The 19,247-nt window shown below is 34.7% G+C and overlaps 2 protein-coding genes across 3 annotated transcripts; one reads left to right on the top strand and one right to left on the bottom strand.

Moving 5' to 3' along the window:
- Positions 1-13,335: 13,335 nt before the first annotated feature.
- Positions 13,336-15,793, top strand: LOC140837757 (uncharacterized). Of its 2 annotated transcripts, none has more exons than XM_073203866.1 (2): positions 13,336-14,763; positions 14,882-15,793. In XM_073203866.1, exons 1-2 carry the CDS (start codon positions 13,836-13,838, stop codon positions 14,893-14,895), a joined length of 942 nt encoding a protein of 313 aa, XP_073059967.1. In that variant the 5' UTR covers positions 13,336-13,835; the 3' UTR covers positions 14,896-15,793. The 2 variants fall into 2 exon arrangements, with proteins under 2 accessions (XP_073059967.1, XP_073059969.1); XM_073203868.1 differs by having other exon boundaries at positions 13,338-14,763; positions 14,888-15,792.
- A 315-nt stretch (positions 15,794-16,108) lies between these two features.
- Positions 16,109-18,633, bottom strand: LOC140838787 (uncharacterized). The gene is made up of 3 exons (XM_073205341.1): positions 18,322-18,633; positions 17,260-17,459; positions 16,109-16,677 (listed from the first exon to the last, which is right to left on the bottom strand). Exons 1-3 carry the CDS (start codon positions 18,409-18,411, stop codon positions 16,422-16,424), a joined length of 546 nt encoding a protein of 181 aa, XP_073061442.1. The 5' UTR covers positions 18,412-18,633; the 3' UTR covers positions 16,109-16,421.
- Between the last annotated feature and the right edge of the window lie 614 nt (positions 18,634-19,247).

Here is a 19,247-nt window from a genome sequence, read left to right as displayed (position 1 = left end):
TGTTGCTATGATATGTCTTGTTTTGATAAGTTTCAATTTGATGTGTCCGTTTCGTTTTTGGGTCAATATATCTATTTTGCTTTGATTTGATACATCAACTTCGTTATATTTTTTCGTTTCGATGTGGTACAACTGTTTGATATGATTCGAATAATGGTGCATCGAGAAAACCTTAGGTAAAAGACCTCAAAAGGAGTCTGATAATGGGAGAAGGCCTTAGAGAAATCCTGGTACAAGAAAAGTTCCCGGTTGGAGTCTATTTACAAGAAAATGCCTCATAGAAGGCCAAAGATCAAGGATAGCTCATGATCATTACATGATTTGTTCTTTAAGATCTGATAAGGTTCTGTTCCGATGTGATTCTGATTTGATAAGAATTTGTTCTGTTAAGATTTTGTTCTATTTGATATGATCTGACCGTTATAAGTTCTAAACTCTGTCTGTTCCACTTTCAACTTTTGCTCTGAAAAATGATCTTTTATGGATATGTATATGTATAACTTGTTATTCTGGTATTCAATTGGCTCTCATTTACTGAGTATTTTCCAAAACTCTCACCTTTTACGTCCTTCCCCAGATAATAATGAAGAACAAGTGGAAGAAACCGAATAAGTCCAATTTTGGTGCTGGTGAAGAAATCGAGAGTCATGAAGTCCAAGTCCTTGATTTCAAGTTTATAGTTTTGTAGCTTCCACATTTCACACTTTCTTTATAAGAACATATTATGCATTATTCGAATTTCGCATATATAAAGACAATGTTCTTTTATGAATTAGACTGAATTGGAAAATTTTCTATGAGGCTTATTGGTGCTCTATCCCGACGCATGATACCTACTCTTCAAGCAAATCTTATAAGCTTCAATTGCACCAAAATTTTGTGAAATTTCGTACAAACAATTAATTATTTGTTGTTATGCTTATATTATAATTTTTGTGAGATAATATTATTGAGCATGACTTATTACTTATTGATCTACCAATCAATATAATTATCTAAATTGAACTAAGTTTTCTCTATTTTTAATTCTTTACTTTATTCCAAAATCCAACACCAACACAAGATTCATGAAGCTATATACAAACCGCAAGTGTTCTAATTTATTTGGATTGATTCTTTAAATTTATCATTAGTTTAAATTTTATGCCGAAGTGACAATAATTGTTAAAATTTGTGGGAAATATCTGAACTTCTTTTCAAATATTTCATTTTAAATTTCTTGGATTCGATCAGTCCCCATCACACTAGATAGAGCTAGTTGCTAAATCACAAGAATAGGATACCACACCTAAAGTGAAGGCAACTTAATTCACACCCCCACCCCAAAAAAGTGCACACATGTGATAGCATGTATCCTGCATATCATCAATGGTCCACATGAATCAATATATTTTTTCAGTTACTTCAATTTTTGTGTGTGTGTGTGTGTATATATATATATATATATTTTAAAAATAATAATAATATATGTAACAAGTAAATATAGCGGTGGAATATATATATATATATATATATATATATATATATATATATATATATATATATATATATATATATGAGACGGTCTCACATGAGACCTACTCTATATATATATATATAACTTGAAATCATAATAAAATCATAATATATATATTTTGAAACTTCTATTGCCCGGTAAAAAAAAAAGAATATTTACTCCCGCTATTAAATGGTGATGACGTTCTCTCAATGAATACACACAATAATCAAGCAAGAAAAGTCATCTCTTTCAAGGAAACAATTTAAAATGTTGTGTATTTTCTTGTAAAAAAATATAAAATTTACTCTCTAAAATTACTCATCGGCTACATCACATCAAGGCGTGCTGTTCCACATTGAATAAGTTAACAAAGGGAGAATAATATTTTTAGTCTTATAATTTGCACATTTTTCGTTTTTGGTCATTTTACAAGTCAATTCACAATTTTAATCTCTTAACTTACATTTTTTTAATACTAGTAAATATGACTTGTTGAACATGGGAGAAATTTTTATGTCAACGTAGTTGGTTTAATATTTTTTTATGTCATTTAGTGTTTTAGATGAACACTCTTTTAGTGTACCTCTCTGTATCTCGACAGAGTTTCTTATAGTTATATTGATTTTACCAAAAAAATAACTGAACATGATGACAATAAAAAAAATATATAACACAAATATGATATAATATTATTTGTTAGTTTTATGATGTCTTTCAGCTAAAACAAGATTACAAGAAGTTACCTCTAAGAGATGTTTGAGTTGGTGGAGTAGGTGAATGCTCAATTTTCCCTGGAAACATCTTCGGGCGAGCATGTTGCACATGACTTGCCTAATACGATTTAATTGACTAGCAAAGTCCGCAAGCTATCGCATTAATCAGAGAATTTACCCAATGAGCACTGAATAGTAGCGACTGCGAGTTCCCACATCATAAAAAAATAAGATAACAAGTAGTTGCACCCATCTAATTACTTTTATAATTAAACAGCTCATTTGTTACTGTTATTCCCTTTTATGCTATGATTTTTTTTGTATTGTTTTTCTAAACTATAGAAACAATTTTACAGTACAATTTTCAAATGATAACATTAAATATAAATTAAAAGTGAACACATACGTTAATGGTTTTCTAGAAAAAAAGTAATTTAATAATATGTTTTTTCTAACCATCTTGATTCAGACTTGACTATCAAGTTTATAGATAAAATAAAATAACGCTTATATTGGTACAAATATGATTTTATTAAACTCGTATAAGTTATTTCACGAATGGTTGTTTTTGGAATAACTGGTAAAACTCGCATGAAGTTACCTCCAAGTACAACAATCTTCTCACCAAATGGTTTTCCAATTTCATTTACTTTTTGTAAGTTTATATCTATGGAATCAACTGCTAAGTGTTTGGTCATTGATGATTCATCTTATATAGTCATTTGTGTTTTATGCAACAACTTAGCAAAACCGTTTTGTTTTGAAATTGTACAATAACTTCTTTCATGCAAAAAGTCTTTTCAATATATGTCATTTGACATATATAATTTCATTTAAGCATTTAAATGTACTATGATTTAATTATAATAGACTTCTTCTATGTACATCATCTTTGAAAGTTGAAGAAATACAACAATTAACAAATAATCAAATGAAGTAAGTCATCTGACATGTTTAAACAATAATATTAACTAATATAATTCATATTTCATCGGATTTGTGATATTTAACCTGTCAATAATATTTCTTTTTTTTTCTTCACACAATTATTTTTTTCTTGTTTTACAAATAATATTGAGGAAGTTCAATATTATACGAAAAAATCTTGTTTTCTAGCTCACTGAACACATATGAAATTATTCTATTATCTAATATATATATATATATAAACAGTTTTTGGAATCCCTCTCCTTCCGGCGTAAGATCGGTTCATTCATGTTCCCTTCGTCTAGAAGCCTGCCAAAAGCCGCTCATTGTTCGTGCAACCTCATGACACCGACGATCACCCCCGTCTTCTTCGGCCCCGGGCCTCACATGCCCACCAGCTTTCGCTTGGTTCATCCCCGAACCACACCTTACTAGGATAGGTCGGCTCTGATACCAACTGTAACACCCGAGATTCGACTAATATCCTCACTGTATCAAGACGAGTCTTTCCAGCATACTTTTGTCCTCACTCACATGCATCATATGAAACTTCCTAGAGGTCACCCATCCCAGAACTGCTACAAGTCAAACACGCTTAACCTTTGAGTTCTTGTGTGAAGCTATCGAAAAGAAGATATACTTTCTTGATATGAGTAGTACCCTATTAAATCTTTTAAGCACTCCTCAACTGCACAGTTTCATACCTGAAAAATTTTTGGAGTCCCTCTCCTTCCGGCGCAAGATCAGTTCATTCATGTACCCTTTGTCTAGAAGCCTGTTAGAGCCGCTCATTGTCCCTGAAACCTAATGGAACTTGCGATCGCCCCCCTACCCGCGCCTTTTTTAGCCCAGTGCCTCACATACCTACCAGATTCCGCTTGGTTCGTCCCAGAACCACACCGCACTAGGAGAGATCGGCTCTTGTACCAACTGTAACGCCCCAAATTCGACGATTATCCTCACTATATCAAGAAGAGTGTTTCCACGTTGTTTATGCCCTCACTCACATTCAAGCTAGGAAACTTCCTAAGGATCACCCATCCCAAAATTACTACAAGTCAAGCACGCTTAACCTTGGAGTTCTTATGTGATGAGCTAGCGAAAAGAAAATGCACCTTCTTGATATGAGTAGTATCTATCAAATTTTTTAAGCACTTCTCAATTGAATAGTCTCATACATGAACAATTTTTAGAATCTCTTTCCTTCCGGCATAAGATCGGTTCATTCATGTTCCTTTCGCCTAAAAGCCTACCAAGAGTCGTTCATTACCCGTGCAACTTCATGGCACCAACAATCAAGTTTTATGGTAGAATAATGAATGAACAAGTAATTTATTTTATTTCAAGTTTCCCATTATAGAAATATATTTTTTCTCCTGAATTTAAATTTTTTTAAAAGGAAAAAAACTAGTAAAATAGAGGACATAAGACAGTAACACATAGAAAAGGCTATAAACATTTTAAAAAGACATAACATAGTTTGAATAAATCAAATCATCTAATAACACATAGAATAAGTACATAATCAGCACACACACAAAAAGATAACTGATCAGATCAGTGGTAGTGTTTAGAAAAGGGGTTGAATAAACACTAGACGCAATTTACTTCTTTAAATTAATTTAGTAGGATTGACAAAAGAATTATATATTCTTGTTGGTCAATGTCAGTTGACTAACAAATAAGTGCGCAAAGAAGCCAAACTGACAGATTAGAACAATTCAAATAAGGGCTTGGTTAGGTAAACTGAAAGTGGAAAGTACGCAGGTTTATTTCTAGATGTTCGAAGAACTCAAGTTCCTACGTCATCCATTCTTCCTTTTGGAAGACTAATACTATAAGACTTTGGAAAGTACAAGTAATTTGCAAGATCCCATTTAAGTTTGGAATTACACACTGTCAAACTAAATCTCCTAATACACTTCAACTGAATGAATAAAAATATACATATTGTTATCAAATACAGTGAATTAAGATACTGTTAATTCCTAGAACTTAATGATCCTCAATGATTAGATACAATTTACTAGAGTGATTGGGTTTAGCTCAGATACTTGAAAGCTTGAATCTCTGTAAAAAAAGGAGCGTCGTTTTTTTTTACTAAACTGAAGTTCTTCTCTATTTATAGTATCTAAATCCAATAGTCTCGAGTTTCAAAAAAGATCCATTCAAAAAAAGGTGTATGTTGGCTTGTCTTTTGTCCATGACAACATTATCTGACAATTATACATTGTTGCGGTCAGTTTTGTATGTAAAAACTTATCCAAACACCAGTTTAGATTTTCTAGAGGTAAACCAATGTCCTTGAAACTAAATCATGAAAACTGATAGAATGAGAAGAGATACTTTAGTTTGGTTTGAGTAAGCTCTCTTTGATTTGAAGTTCAGTTTAACTTAATTCAGTTTTGCTTTAATTATTTATCAACACTAAAACATAAAATTTTTATTCCAAAAAATAACTCACATAGCATAATAACATGAGTACATGAATTTTCCATCTAAATAACACTATAGATAGTTTACGAGTTCTCTTGACAACTTTAAAAATTGTAGAAGGGAAAAACAAAAAACGAAGGAAATAAACCTTGAAATTCATCATCATGGTCACTACAAGATGTGCAATCCGTACATGACGATGAAGACCACTTCCAATCCCACATAGCATATACAACGACAAAAACGAAAATAACATAACAATGAAACAATAGAGCCTAACACACAAAATATAGCATCACAAAATAAAAACGGACATTGGAAAATAGAAAGACATATATTTACAGTAAATGAAATAATAAAATATCATAATAAATGAAAAAATAAAATATTAATGGCATCAATAAAAATATAGTTTTAATTGGAATTCGGTTTAATGTTAAAATGATAATTGAAAACTCATCTGTTGAGTGCAATATTTGTCTCTGATAGTTAGAACAATTGAAACATGACTCTTAAGCCGTACGTAGTGCAGTTTAAAATATTTTAATTGCACTGTCACCACCGGCTATAGCTTTTCGTAAAGTGTTAAGCGTTCGGTCCAAAAATTGATATGAGATAAAAGATCACGAGTTCAAGTCTCTCAACAAGCATATTAATATACTTCATGGGATGAGTCATCTCATGTAAAGTTCTTACGCTTCAAGCTGTTGACGTTGCGCCTTTTGATCTGGTTGGCTAGGTGAACCATAAAAGAGTGACGTCATATCTTAATGGATAATACTGTCTTTGCTAGGGAAAGAGCCGACTATAGGGAAATGGTCAGGCCGATCTCTAAGGGATATGATATAGTACCAGCAAATAGACACGCACATTCTCGGACTCATGGCCCTAACATCTCGACCCATTAGTAGTCAAGTATGTGCACTCTGAGTTGCCACAAAGATGAAGAAATAAAGTTGTGTATTGGCTAATGATAACATAGAGAGAAGAAGAATAGGGTTTCTTATTGAACCGTAGAAACAACATAAAGAGTTTATATAGGTAAGGTTTACAATGAAAGTAAATAGACTAAAATATCCATAGGCACTAATAAATATAATATTACTAATATAATATAACTAATATTCCCCCTCAAACTCACGATGCTGCAGCGATAAGCATTGAGAGTTTGTCAGACAAGAAACGGAAGCGTGAAGCCGAGATTGCTTTTGTAAACATATCAGCAATTTGCAGATGAGAAGAAACGAATGGCAATGTGATGGTGCCGATCTGTAGGTGGTAGCGAGTGACATGACAATCAATCTCGATATGTTTGGTTCGCTCATGAAAAACTGGATTGTGTGCAATCTGAATGGCACTCTGATTATCACAATGTAACGGAGTAGGGTGACAAAGAGAAATACCCATATCAGCAAGCAACCGGCGTAACCAAACGATTTCACAGGTAGTCGAGGCCATGGCACGATACTCTGCTTCTGTAGAAGAGCGAGATATGACATCTTGTTTCTTGCTCTTCCACGAAATAGGCGAGTCACCGAGGAAAATACAAAATCCAGTGGTCGATTTGCGATCCGTAGGATCACCAGCCCAATCCGCATCAGAATAGGCACGCAACTCTAACGAAGACGTAGAAGGGAACAAGAGACTATGAAACTGAGTGCCCCGAAGGTATCTGAGAATACGAAGAACGGCAGCCCAATGAACTGTAGTAGGAGCAGTGACAAACTGACTAACCACATGAACAGCATGCGCAATGTCGGGGCGAGTCACAGTAAGATAAACCAAACTGCCTACAATGGTACGATAGAGACTGAAATCTGTCAAAGGAGTGCCATCCGATGGAGAATATCTAGCATTAGTCTCAAGGGGAGTATCAACAATCTTGTTGTCAGTGAGTCGAGTACGTTCAAACAAATCAGCGATATACTTTGATTGAGATAAGAGATAGCCTTTTGGAGAATAGGCAACCTCAATTCCCAAAAAATAACGTAGCACGCCCAAATCTTTCATAGCGAAGCAACGTGCCAACTCAGACTTCAAAGACTCAATACCATTATAATCATCACCAGTAATTATCAAGTCATCAACATACAAGGATAATAGAATACGACCTGCCGTTGTACGCTTGACAAATAATGCCGAATCGTGGTGACTAGGAAGAAAGCCAAACGAAGTGATCACTATAGAAAACTTCTCAAACCAGGCACGTGGTGCTTGTTTGAGACCATAAAGAGCTTTGCGAAGTTTGCAAACTTTACCAGGTTGATGAGCTACACCGGGAGGAGGCGTCATATAAACTTCCTCATGAAGATCGCCATTCAAGAAGGCATTCTTGACATCCATCTGAGATATTTTCCATTGACAAACAGAAGCAACTGCAATCAGAGTGCGAACAGTCGTCATTTTTGCAACAGGGGCAAAAGTTTCTTCATAATCCATGCCATACTCCTGGGAATAGCCTTTAGCAACAAGTCGGGCCTTATAGCTTTCAATAGATCCATCGGATTTGGTTTTAATCTTGTAGACCCAACGAGAACCAATGGTATGTTTTCCGGACGGTAGCGAAACCAAATCCCATGTATGAGTCTGGTGTAGAGCAGTAAGTTCCTCAGCCATAGCAGCCTGCCAAAGAGGATCACGAACTGCCTCTCTATAGGACAAAGGCTCGGAAAGACGATGAACAGAGGCAACAAAAGAAGTAAAGGAAGTAGAATAAGTAGAGTACTCAAAATCAGGGAGTTTAGTAGACTTACGAGTACGAGTAGACTGACGCAGAGGAGGATCGTCCGCAATCTCATCCGACAACTGGGTGGTCGTAGGAGTAGACTGACGCAGAGGAGGATCGTCCACAACATGACGCGAGACATACAGTTTTTGACTAACTGGATCAAAACAACGATATCCCTTTTGACCAACACCATAACCCAAAAAGACACATAAGGCGGACCGTGGAGACAATTTATTACGCTCCACATGTGGTCGGAGAACAAAGCAAGTACAACCAAAGACGCGCAATGATGAATAATCAGGTGAATGACTATATAACTTTTCAAAAGGAGACAAACCGGAATTATGAGATATAGGAATTCTATCGATCACATGAGCAGCTGTAAGTACTGCTTTCCCCCAAAATTCACTTGGAACCTCGGCTGACAACAAAAACGAACGAGCTGTTTCAACAAGATGGCGATGTTTCCTTTCAGCAACACCATTTTGTTGAGGAGTGTCTGTACACGAGGTTTGGTGGATAGTCCCATCAGAAGCAAGTAACTGAGAAAAATTGTTAGAAGTGTATTCACCCCCCAAATCACACCGAAAACGTTTAATAACAGAGGAATGTTGGGTTTTCACAAGGGCTCTAAAATTACTGAATATGGTAAGAAAATCTGACCTGTGTTTCATAAGATAAACCCAAGTATAACGAGTGAAATCATCAATGAACGAAACATAATATCTGGAACCCCCTTTGGTGGATACAGGAGAGGGTCCCCACACATCAGAATGCACAAGATCAAATGGCGCAATAGAAAAAGAAATACTTTTATAAAAAGGCAAGGCTGAAAATTTAGCTAGTTTACAACCACGACAATCAGAAATATCATGACTGGATAAATGACCTAAAACTCCTGTAGACAACAAAAACTTTAAACGAGACGCAGAAACATGACCCAAACAAGAATGCCAAACATAAAAATCAGAAGACGAACAACTCAAACGAAAAGACGACAAATCCACACTAGAAGCAGCAATATCTGATATTTGGAGCTCATCCAAAACATAGAGTCCCCCTTCCCTACGGCCTGTCCCAATCACCTTCTGAGATTGCGGGTCCTGAACACAACAATTGGTAGAAGTAAAAAGAACTGAGAGACCAGAATCACACAATTGACCAACAGATGCAAGATTTAATGTTAGACTAGGAATATGATATACATCTGATAGAGATACACGAGATGTGCTAACAGAGCCAATTCCTACCAATGGCATTGGAGTACCATCGGCGGTCATGACAGACAAAGAGGGAGCAGAAGTAACAGACGTAAAAAAATCAATATCAGGAGACATATGATGAGAAGCGCCTGAATCTAAGATCCATAAGGGAGACGTTTTACCTGAATTAGCAGACAAAGACAAACCTTTAGGAGAAGAGGCTGACATGGCATGAGACTGTGAAGTAAGGAACTGCTGAAACTGCTCAAACATATATGGATCCAAAGACGGGGCAGCAACTGCATTGTTGGACTGAGGTGGGCGATACGACCATGGAGCAGTCTGCGGCGGGCGTTGTTGTTGCGGTGGTCGTTGTTGCTGCTGTTGCTTGCCTTTACTCAACAATTTCGGACACTGAGCCTTCCAATGACCTTTCCCCTTGCAGAAAGCACATTCATCCAGAGAGACCTTAGGAGCTGATCTGTTTTGGTTGCTAGGTGGAGAATGTTGAGGAGCAACAAAGACGGATGGAGTCGTATTTGTGACAGACACCTTATCTACTTTAGACTTAAGCCGAATCTCCTCTGCTAACAGTTCATTAACCACTGAATCAACAGATGGAAGAGGAGAACGATGTAGAATTGTTCCACGCAATCCCTCAAAATCATTCCGAAGGGCCATCAAAAACTGTACCAGACGTTGTGCTTCTCTACGAGAAATATACGGTTCAAATGCTCGCAGCTCTGCAGACTCAGTGAGTGCCAACTGATCCCAGAGATTAGTCATGGCAGAATAAAACTCTTGAATACTCATATCATTCTGCTGAAGTGCGCGAATATCTGACTCCAATTGATACTGTTTGGCAAAATTGAACTGCGTATACAATCTAGCCAGATGATCCCATACCTCTTTAGCCGTCTCATACTTAGCCAACTGAACCCCAATAGAGTGAGTAACAGAATTGTTAATCCACGTAATAATCTTCGAATTATCAGCCTCCCAATTGTCGACCAAGGCCGCATAATCGTTTGCCTGGTCGTCTGTAGGTTTAACCCGCACACCTGTAACATAGCTCCACATAGATTTTCCACGCAAAAAATTCTTCATAACATAGCTCCAATACGTGTAGTAATCATCTTTACGACTAGCCATAATAAAAGAGACACAGAGAAGAAATCCCCAAATCTGAAATCCTTGAATCAACAGAATTTGAAATCCCCAAATAACCAAATCAACAGAGTCGAAAAATCCAAATATTGACAAAATCCAATCAAACAAAGCGAGAACAAATCAAAGTGAAAAATCTGAAAAACCGAAAATTCCGAACCCCAAATTGCAGTCTCGTTTTTCCATAACTGAACAGTCTTAGAAAAAAAAACGATCTCCACCGTTCAGAATGTACCTCTATATGTTCTAAACCAACTGTCAAAATTTCAAGACGATCCAACGGCTGAAACGTGAGAAATCGCAAATCTAGTTTTGCTGCTCCTGAAAATTCCGAAAATCCGAAAAATCCCCTTCTTTTTCTTCTTTTTCTTTTCAAATTCGAGAAACGTAATTCGATCCCCAATAACTATAGACTGAATTAACAATCTCTCAAAACATCAAACAAATTTATAGGACGGCTCTGATACCATGATAACATACAGAGAAGAAGAATAGGGTTTCTTATTGAACCGTAGAAACAACATAAAGAGATTATATAGGTAAGGTTTACAATGAAAGTAAATAGACTAAAATATCCATAGGCACTAATAAATATAATATTACTAATATAATATAACTAATAGCTAACACCTATAACTTTTGTTCTAGCAGAAAACGATCGGTCTTCACCATCTATGAAATCATGAAAAATCATAAGGTTTGGAGCATGCATAATGTTTTAAACATCATGCTATTCAAATATAAAAATTATCATTTTTTGGTGTCAAATATGGATGGAAAAATTTAAAACTCGTGAATTTTGAACCATAAAACTAATATTTTTGGGAATAAATTATTTAGTAGTGTTTGTCGTTCTAGCTTCTATGTACAATTTTCAAATATTTCATTGTCTTGAAGCATGAAATCACTTAATAATCTCTTGTAAACACTACCTTAAAATAAAAATGTAAAACCATTGTGCATGGCATAGACAATAAATCAAACTTAAACTTAATAATAATCTAAAAAATAAATATAATAACTCAAGGGTAAATTTTCTGTAAATCTCCAAACTCAAACTCAAATTTGCATTCAGCCTAAATCAGAAAAAATGTGTTTGTATTCTCAGACCCACAAAAAAATATTTCTACACTCTTTGAGCCCACAAGTCCTTTCACGGATGAAAATGGTACGAAACATTAAAAATATGATATTAACAAATGATATTTGAGCACTAAATGGTTTAGATATGATACAAAAGATAATATTTTGAGTATAAATTTTGAATACATTTATTAAATCAACACTTGCAATAGATGTTTGGGTTCTCAAATCATATATTAGTACCGGATCTAAAACAGTTTGTACTCAAATATCATATATTAGTACCATATTTTCAATGTTTTCAATTTATTTTCATCCAAAAAAAGAAAAACGTGTCATCAATATCAATAATTACATACACTTTTGAGTACTCGAAAATTATATATTAGTATCATATTTGAAATAATTGATGCTCAAATATCATATATTATGTCATATTTTAAAGTTTTGTATCGACTTTCATCCGATAAAAAACTTATGAGCCCAAGTAGTATAGAAACATTTATATTCGATCAGGGAATGCGAACATATATTTTTTTTCTGATAGGTATTGAATGTAAAGTTAAGTTTGGATTTTGGGATTTAAAATAAATTTACCCATAAATCAAACATAATAAATTAAACACTTAAACACAAATTGTACACACACGATAAATCAAGGAAAATTGATTATTCTAGTCTATTTCAAAGTCATAATTTTAAAAATGACTTTCTTTATTACACATTTTGCATTATGTCTTATTTAATTAAATATCCTAAAATACCATTTTTCTATGAACACACATGTTCCACTTTTGTGATTCATTTGTTTACTTATCTATTATTTCTCTTTAAGAATTTATTTGATATCTGTTCTGTTTTATTTAATTTATAATATATTAATTTTTTTAATACTACTTACTTATATCAATAAACATATTTTAATAAAATTATGACTTGTTAGTTTGAATTAGTGCATACGAAACCACCAAGGTTATAATATTTTAATTACGATTGTTGCTCATCTAAAATAATATAAACAAAATCACCAATCATCATGGTTATGAAACATAGTAATTACATCAATTTGAGTTTACACAAATATAAACAAAAAATCTGATGGTCTCAATTAAGTCTCTACTTTATTTCATGCTAACAGTTTATGAGTATGCACAACAAACCTTCAAAAAAATAAAATGCATAAAAATGATACTCAACAAAAGAATTATATCAAATTATCACCACTCTATGTCCAAATGCATGAAATTCATAAGATTATTCGAGAAACTGCGAAAAGCAAATAAAGAGTTTGAGATAAATAAATTGATGGTGAATAGAGTTTAAATGATAGGGATATCTATGTAATTTGATAGGCAAAAACTTGTGTGAGACGGTCTCACGGGTCGTATTTTGTGAGACGGATCTTTATTTGGATAATCCATGAAAAGGTATTACTTTTTATGCTAAGAGTATTACTTTTTATTGTGAATATGGGTACGATTGACCCGTCTCACGGATTGTGATCCGTGAGACGGTCTCACATGATACCTACTCAATTTGATATGATAAAAAGATTATTTTGATAAATTAATTTAATTGAAAATTAAAATTGATTATAGTAATTATGTGAAGTTTATTTAAGAAAATCTCCCATAAATCAAACACCAATTTAAGATAATAAATTAAACACCAAAAAATGTTATTCTCCAAATTCTCGAGCGCGTGTGTCCTTGGTTTGCCCTGAAATGTCATTATTTTTACAGAGAGACAGTGATGGCCAAAGAGGTATAGAAATAAGAAATACAAGTATGTCCATTTCTCGCCACCTTCTTCCTATAAATTCCCCTTTTAACTTAATCATTCAATCCCTTATGTAATATCCTCACAACCAACCTGCGTCACCTCATATATCGAGAATTTATTACTCCTCGTACTCTTTCTTGATCGTTTTACGTATCCATCTTCCATTCTGCCATACACAAACCTCAAATCTCTAGAGGTCGTTTTCCCGTCCATAAAAGAGTGTACCAGAAAGATACTATTTTAATCATAAATCTTGATTTGATTTGCTACTTGGGTTCTTGTGAGATCTGATTTTGAGCATGGGATTGATTACTAAACAGGTTTGCGACGATCATCAAGACGAAGACTGGGATCAGAATAATTTGCTGCAGTCAGGCATGGTGGAGCTACCAAAACCACCGCCACTACGGCAGCAAAATCAGCCACTGTCAGAATCCTTGAAGTGTCCGAGGTGTAGTTCAATAAACACTAAGTTTTGTTACTTCAACAACTATAACAAATCTCAGCCTCGCCATTTTTGCAAATCTTGCAAAAGGCATTGGACCAAAGGTGGCACTCTTCGTAACGTTCCAGTTGGTGGTGTCCGGAAAAACAAGCGGCCCAAGATTTCAAACACCTCCACCACCACTACTTCCGCCCCAAGTGCGCAAAGTTGCAGAAAATTTCCTCCAGTTATCGATATCATTGACCAGAAATTCACGTATAATGCTCTATATCATTCCATGATCCTCCCCTTGTCTCCCTTATCCTATAATTCAACAAATGACATCAACACGAAGCTTTTAGTGGGAAGAAATGGGACAGACAATACAAGAGGTTTGAATGTCTCGGAGCCTCATAATCTGAACACCGAATTTATATTCTCGAGTTTGAATACATTCGAAATGAATTCTTCTTTGATTATGAATCCTACTTCCTATCAGTCGTTAAACGCTTATGATCAGTACTATCCCAGTAGTTTTGAATCCATGGAAGAATCAATCATTACCACAGTAAATATTCCATCCACTAGCACTAGCAGTATCCCATGGCCTGGCCCGGACACAAGAACTACTGGTATAGAAGACTTTCCAAACTATTGGAGTTGTGTTTGGAAAAATGAGATTGAGCAGTCAACTTCATCTGATATCAATATAGAATGGGACAATGATCATACACTAAAGCCATTTTTCAAGACTGAAATAAATCCAGCACCATCTGATCTTAATGTGGTTGCTCTAGTCTCAAGTAAGTTCTATGTAAATATCCATTGATTTGCATTTAATTTGGGTAGTTTGTGCTGTCGAACTTTGCGTAATTATCGTCCATACATGCCAATTGTTTAATTTGTCCTCCATTGTATAAGTTTCAGGTCTATAATTGTGTCGGTAGCAACGAATTGCATCTGCCATTCTGCGTGGTTATATCACTTACCGATCTAAACATGATATTTGGACGGCTAAAAGACGTCAGATACAATATTACTACTGGCTACAGTCATAAGTAGAACGATTTTTGTTTTCGTCAATGATGTGGTTCCCGATGTAAGTTGTCCCTGTGCTGCTTAGTTTCTTGAAGAAGAAAGAATCATTGGCACACGTATTTTATGTTAGACCAGGGGTGGATTTTTATGAGGGTCTACTTGGGGTAAATTAGATTTGTGATTGAGAAATGATTCTGGTGAATATGCATGTATTTCTGTTGTATAGATTTTATGTACGGTTTCTGTTAAATTTTTATATGTTCATAGTTTGCATAATCCGACATAAACGAGTGATACATGGAACGGTGATACCCATCCCACATGAGGAAAACATAAAATATTAAAATAATTTATAAAGGGTTAATCAATTTTCATAGAAATTTGGGTTGATGATTTTCATAAAACGACAAGGATACATTGTGCAGACACGAACATAAGCCCCACGATGAACCAACTCTTGAGCATATCAGAGTCTAGCTCCTTCAAAAAGATCAATGCTAGTGCATCAAGTAGACTCCTTCCAAGATCAATGCTAGTGCATCAAGTTTCGAATAGGGTTGTGATTGTGAATCTGTGATGACCCATCCATCATAGGAAAAAAAATGAAAGTTTAAAATAATTTATAAGAGATTATAATATACTTTTATAGCAAATTGAATAATCATATTCGTAAAACGAATACAAAAATACGAAGACAAATATGAAATAGTTGCTATAAGAATTCATTGTACAATCGTGCAAACACGAGCATATGACAGGAGCATGACAGATCTGACGGTGAATAAGAGACTGCAGGAAATGTTCAAACTCGACTCGAAATGGTCAAAACATGATAATCATGAAGGGGTATACTTTCAATTAATAAAGAGCACACGCTCACTTATATATATATATATATATATATATATATATATATATATATATATATATATATATATATATATATATACTTACTTTACCCGGAGCGTTGAATTGTATTCAACACAAAATGTAATCAAATGCATAACTAGATTCTTAAGCTAAGTCCAAAAAACACAGTAATAACTACAAATAACTACAAACCAGCGAATGAATAGAAATTCATTCAATCAACATCTAGAAAAAAATAAGAACTGAAATCCAATATAATGGATAAAGAAACCGAGATTTGTAAGAGACAATCTTTGCACATACCATATCATTTCACTGTCAGATATGGTGCGCTCTCGGATCTTCCTCAGAGATTATTACAACGAACCAGGCAAAATACATCTAACTATTTTAACATAATCTCACTTGATCCTCAATTAAATCCAGAAGTACAAGGACCAATATTTCACTTCAAAGCATGGTGTGTATGTGGTGCTATATTTCACCAGTTTGTTTAGAGGAGTGCAAGTAGTTATGAAAATTAACAAAAATCTGTCCCTCGAGTGGGGATTGTCTATATGGATCCCATCCTTATGCCAGCATCCCCACTTTGAGGCAGGAATCCATCATTAGCTTTAGAATAGCTCACATAATACAGCTCAGAGAATATGCCAGTAAAGATGATGAACGCTGCTCCTGCTCCAAAGACTCCCTTTCTCAAGGTTTCACACGATGGAGGATTATCAGACAACAAGGTCCGGTACTTAGTATGGTATGCATTTCTTACCGAGCCAGCTAACAAACACACCTCGGCAATGAAAAATGTCACCCTGTATTATCAACAATAACATCATATAAATTGATAGAAGACCAAATTCTGTGAATGCATGTTGGGTCATAGTTATTAGAGGGGGAAAGGTGCATGAAGACCAAAGATATCGTAGAGCTAAGGTGCAAGATGCAAACCAAGACACACCCTCTGCCGAAGTTAGACACACTTAAGGATTGCTTATTAGTTATTAGCATCTAAGATCTTAAAAATATTTCAATATATGTAACCTTACCTATGTGTAAGGTTCCAAACTATTTAACTTATACATTAATTCAGATGAAAAAGAAATTGGTATCACTCTGTAATTCACCAGCAATTAACCATCTCTACATAAAACTTAAAAGACGCATCAAGTCTTTATAGCCACCAACATTTGTATTTCAAGGCAAAGGCGTGGGCTTGGCATGCACACCTAAGAACAAAGGCCGAGTCTCATTGTGCCTTGAACCTAGACTCTGTATTGTGTGGATCAGCAAATGTCTTCCCGAAAGGTATTTTAGGACATAAAAATGATAATAAAACCACTTCAAATTCTTGAGCTACATTCTGAATGCAGTACAGATTTAAATGAAAAATATACCAGCAGGTGATGAAAAAGGTGATTGCCCGTGCCCTTGAACGACTCGGACGAAGAGCTCTCCCACAACACAAGCATCTACTTACGGCCATGATCAGTACCTGACTAGCCATTAAGAGCAAAAGTGATCCCACACCCAAACCCGTAGCTATGTCCGAATCATAGACACAATATTTAGAATTTGCACTTGTTTCAATCTTGGCCTGTCGAGATGATGAAAAATTATGCGTGAGCGCTGGCCTATGAAATGAATTCTAGATTGACTGAACTTATTACAAAGGTTGATTAAATATAATCAAGTATCCAAGAACTCTGAGCAAGGAAACATCGAAACATAAATAAAAACTTTTTCAAAGTGAATTATAGACTACATGTTTTCCTTCGTGCTTCAAAGAATGAATAACCATGATCAAGTATTTAAGAAGTCTGTGAGTGGCCACGTCCCATTGAGAATAATAAAAATTCGGAAGTGAAACACAAACTACGCAGTTTCGAGTTTCAAATGATGATTAAATACAAAATCAAATACTTCCAAAATTGTCGAGCAGAAACATCCCATGTTGAATTGAAACTACTTAATTTGAAGGATAATCTAGACAAAGTAATTCCAAAGGATGTCAAAAATTCAAGAGCATGCCACTCTTATTAGAAACTAACTCCATACTCCAAGAAAATCCCAAACCAAACTAGGCCTTATATCACCCCAAGAATGTTATGTAGGTATTTCATAAATTAACATATGAGACCTGTACACTCAATTGTACTTTACAACTTCGATCATCCAACCAAAAATCAATTTAGCGTTTCTCTGGAAGAATATGAACATCAAAATTATATTTAAATAAACAAGAGCTAAAGTTCCATTAATGACCGACCAAATTATGTCCACAAAAAAAACAGCTAATCTGCATAAAATTCACATAAATCGCACACAGTAACACATCAAATCCAAACCCACATGCATTATCTAAAACAAAAGTGATAGGAATAAAGAAAGAAGCAATCCATCAATTAATTTTTTAAAAAATAATAAGATGACGCGAGATAAAGAAAATTTGTACTCACAGAAGACCTGCGTTGCTCAGCGGCAACAGCAAGTGCAAAAGCAATCAAATCAAGAACAAAAACTACCACCAACACCAACGTCGAAGCCATCACAAATTCCTGCAATCCCAACTGCTCCCACTTCCTGCAGAAGTAGAATAGTCCAGGAAAGCGCAAGATCAACAACAACAGAGGCAGGGAGAGGAAAATATTCGAAATCTTTATGCTTCCTCGCAGCTAGATTAAAGTAAAAATTGATTCTGTTTTTTTCTTTTTTGGCATAAACAAACACGGGTAAAGTGTGAGAATATGGATAATAGTTTTGTAAGGAGATTGCGTGCTAAACAATAAATAGGAGTACATATAACAATACTAATATTCACAATAAAATATACCTCTTAATATAAAAAATTATATTTTTTCATGGATAACCTAAATAAGAGATCTGTCTTACAAATTTGACCCGTGAGACCGTCTCATACAAGTTTTTACATGATAGATACTACTGTAATTATATTCTATGTTAAATATTCAGCAAATTGTCCAAATTTTCCTCATACTTGGCATTCAGTCCCCTACTAAAAATATATTATTCACACTCAAGACAACCAATATATTTGTGATAACTCCCTGATGAAGACCAAAATACTCAATTGCCCTCATTTTTAAGTAAAACCCAATAATACTCATGTATAATATTATAATAACATCTATATTATTATCTCTCTCTCCATTTCCCAACAATCGATTTCGACGAAGTCAAATAAGAATGGGACAAAGAAGAATGAATCTTTCGACTCAGACACATGAAAAGAGGAAAAACGTGGAGAAATCGGTAGAAGATACAACGGAGAATAAACGCCAAACATCTATATATAAGAAGAAATCGAAGAAAGGTACGAAGTAGAAACCTATTTTTCTCGATTTCTATGGTTCGTTATTTGTTT

This window comes from Primulina eburnea, chromosome 8, assembly GCF_022965805.1.
Source record: "Primulina eburnea isolate SZY01 chromosome 8, ASM2296580v1, whole genome shotgun sequence".
Taxonomy (NCBI): domain Eukaryota; kingdom Viridiplantae; phylum Streptophyta; class Magnoliopsida; order Lamiales; family Gesneriaceae; genus Primulina; species Primulina eburnea.
This window is presented reverse-complemented; position numbering and strand designations above follow the sequence as displayed.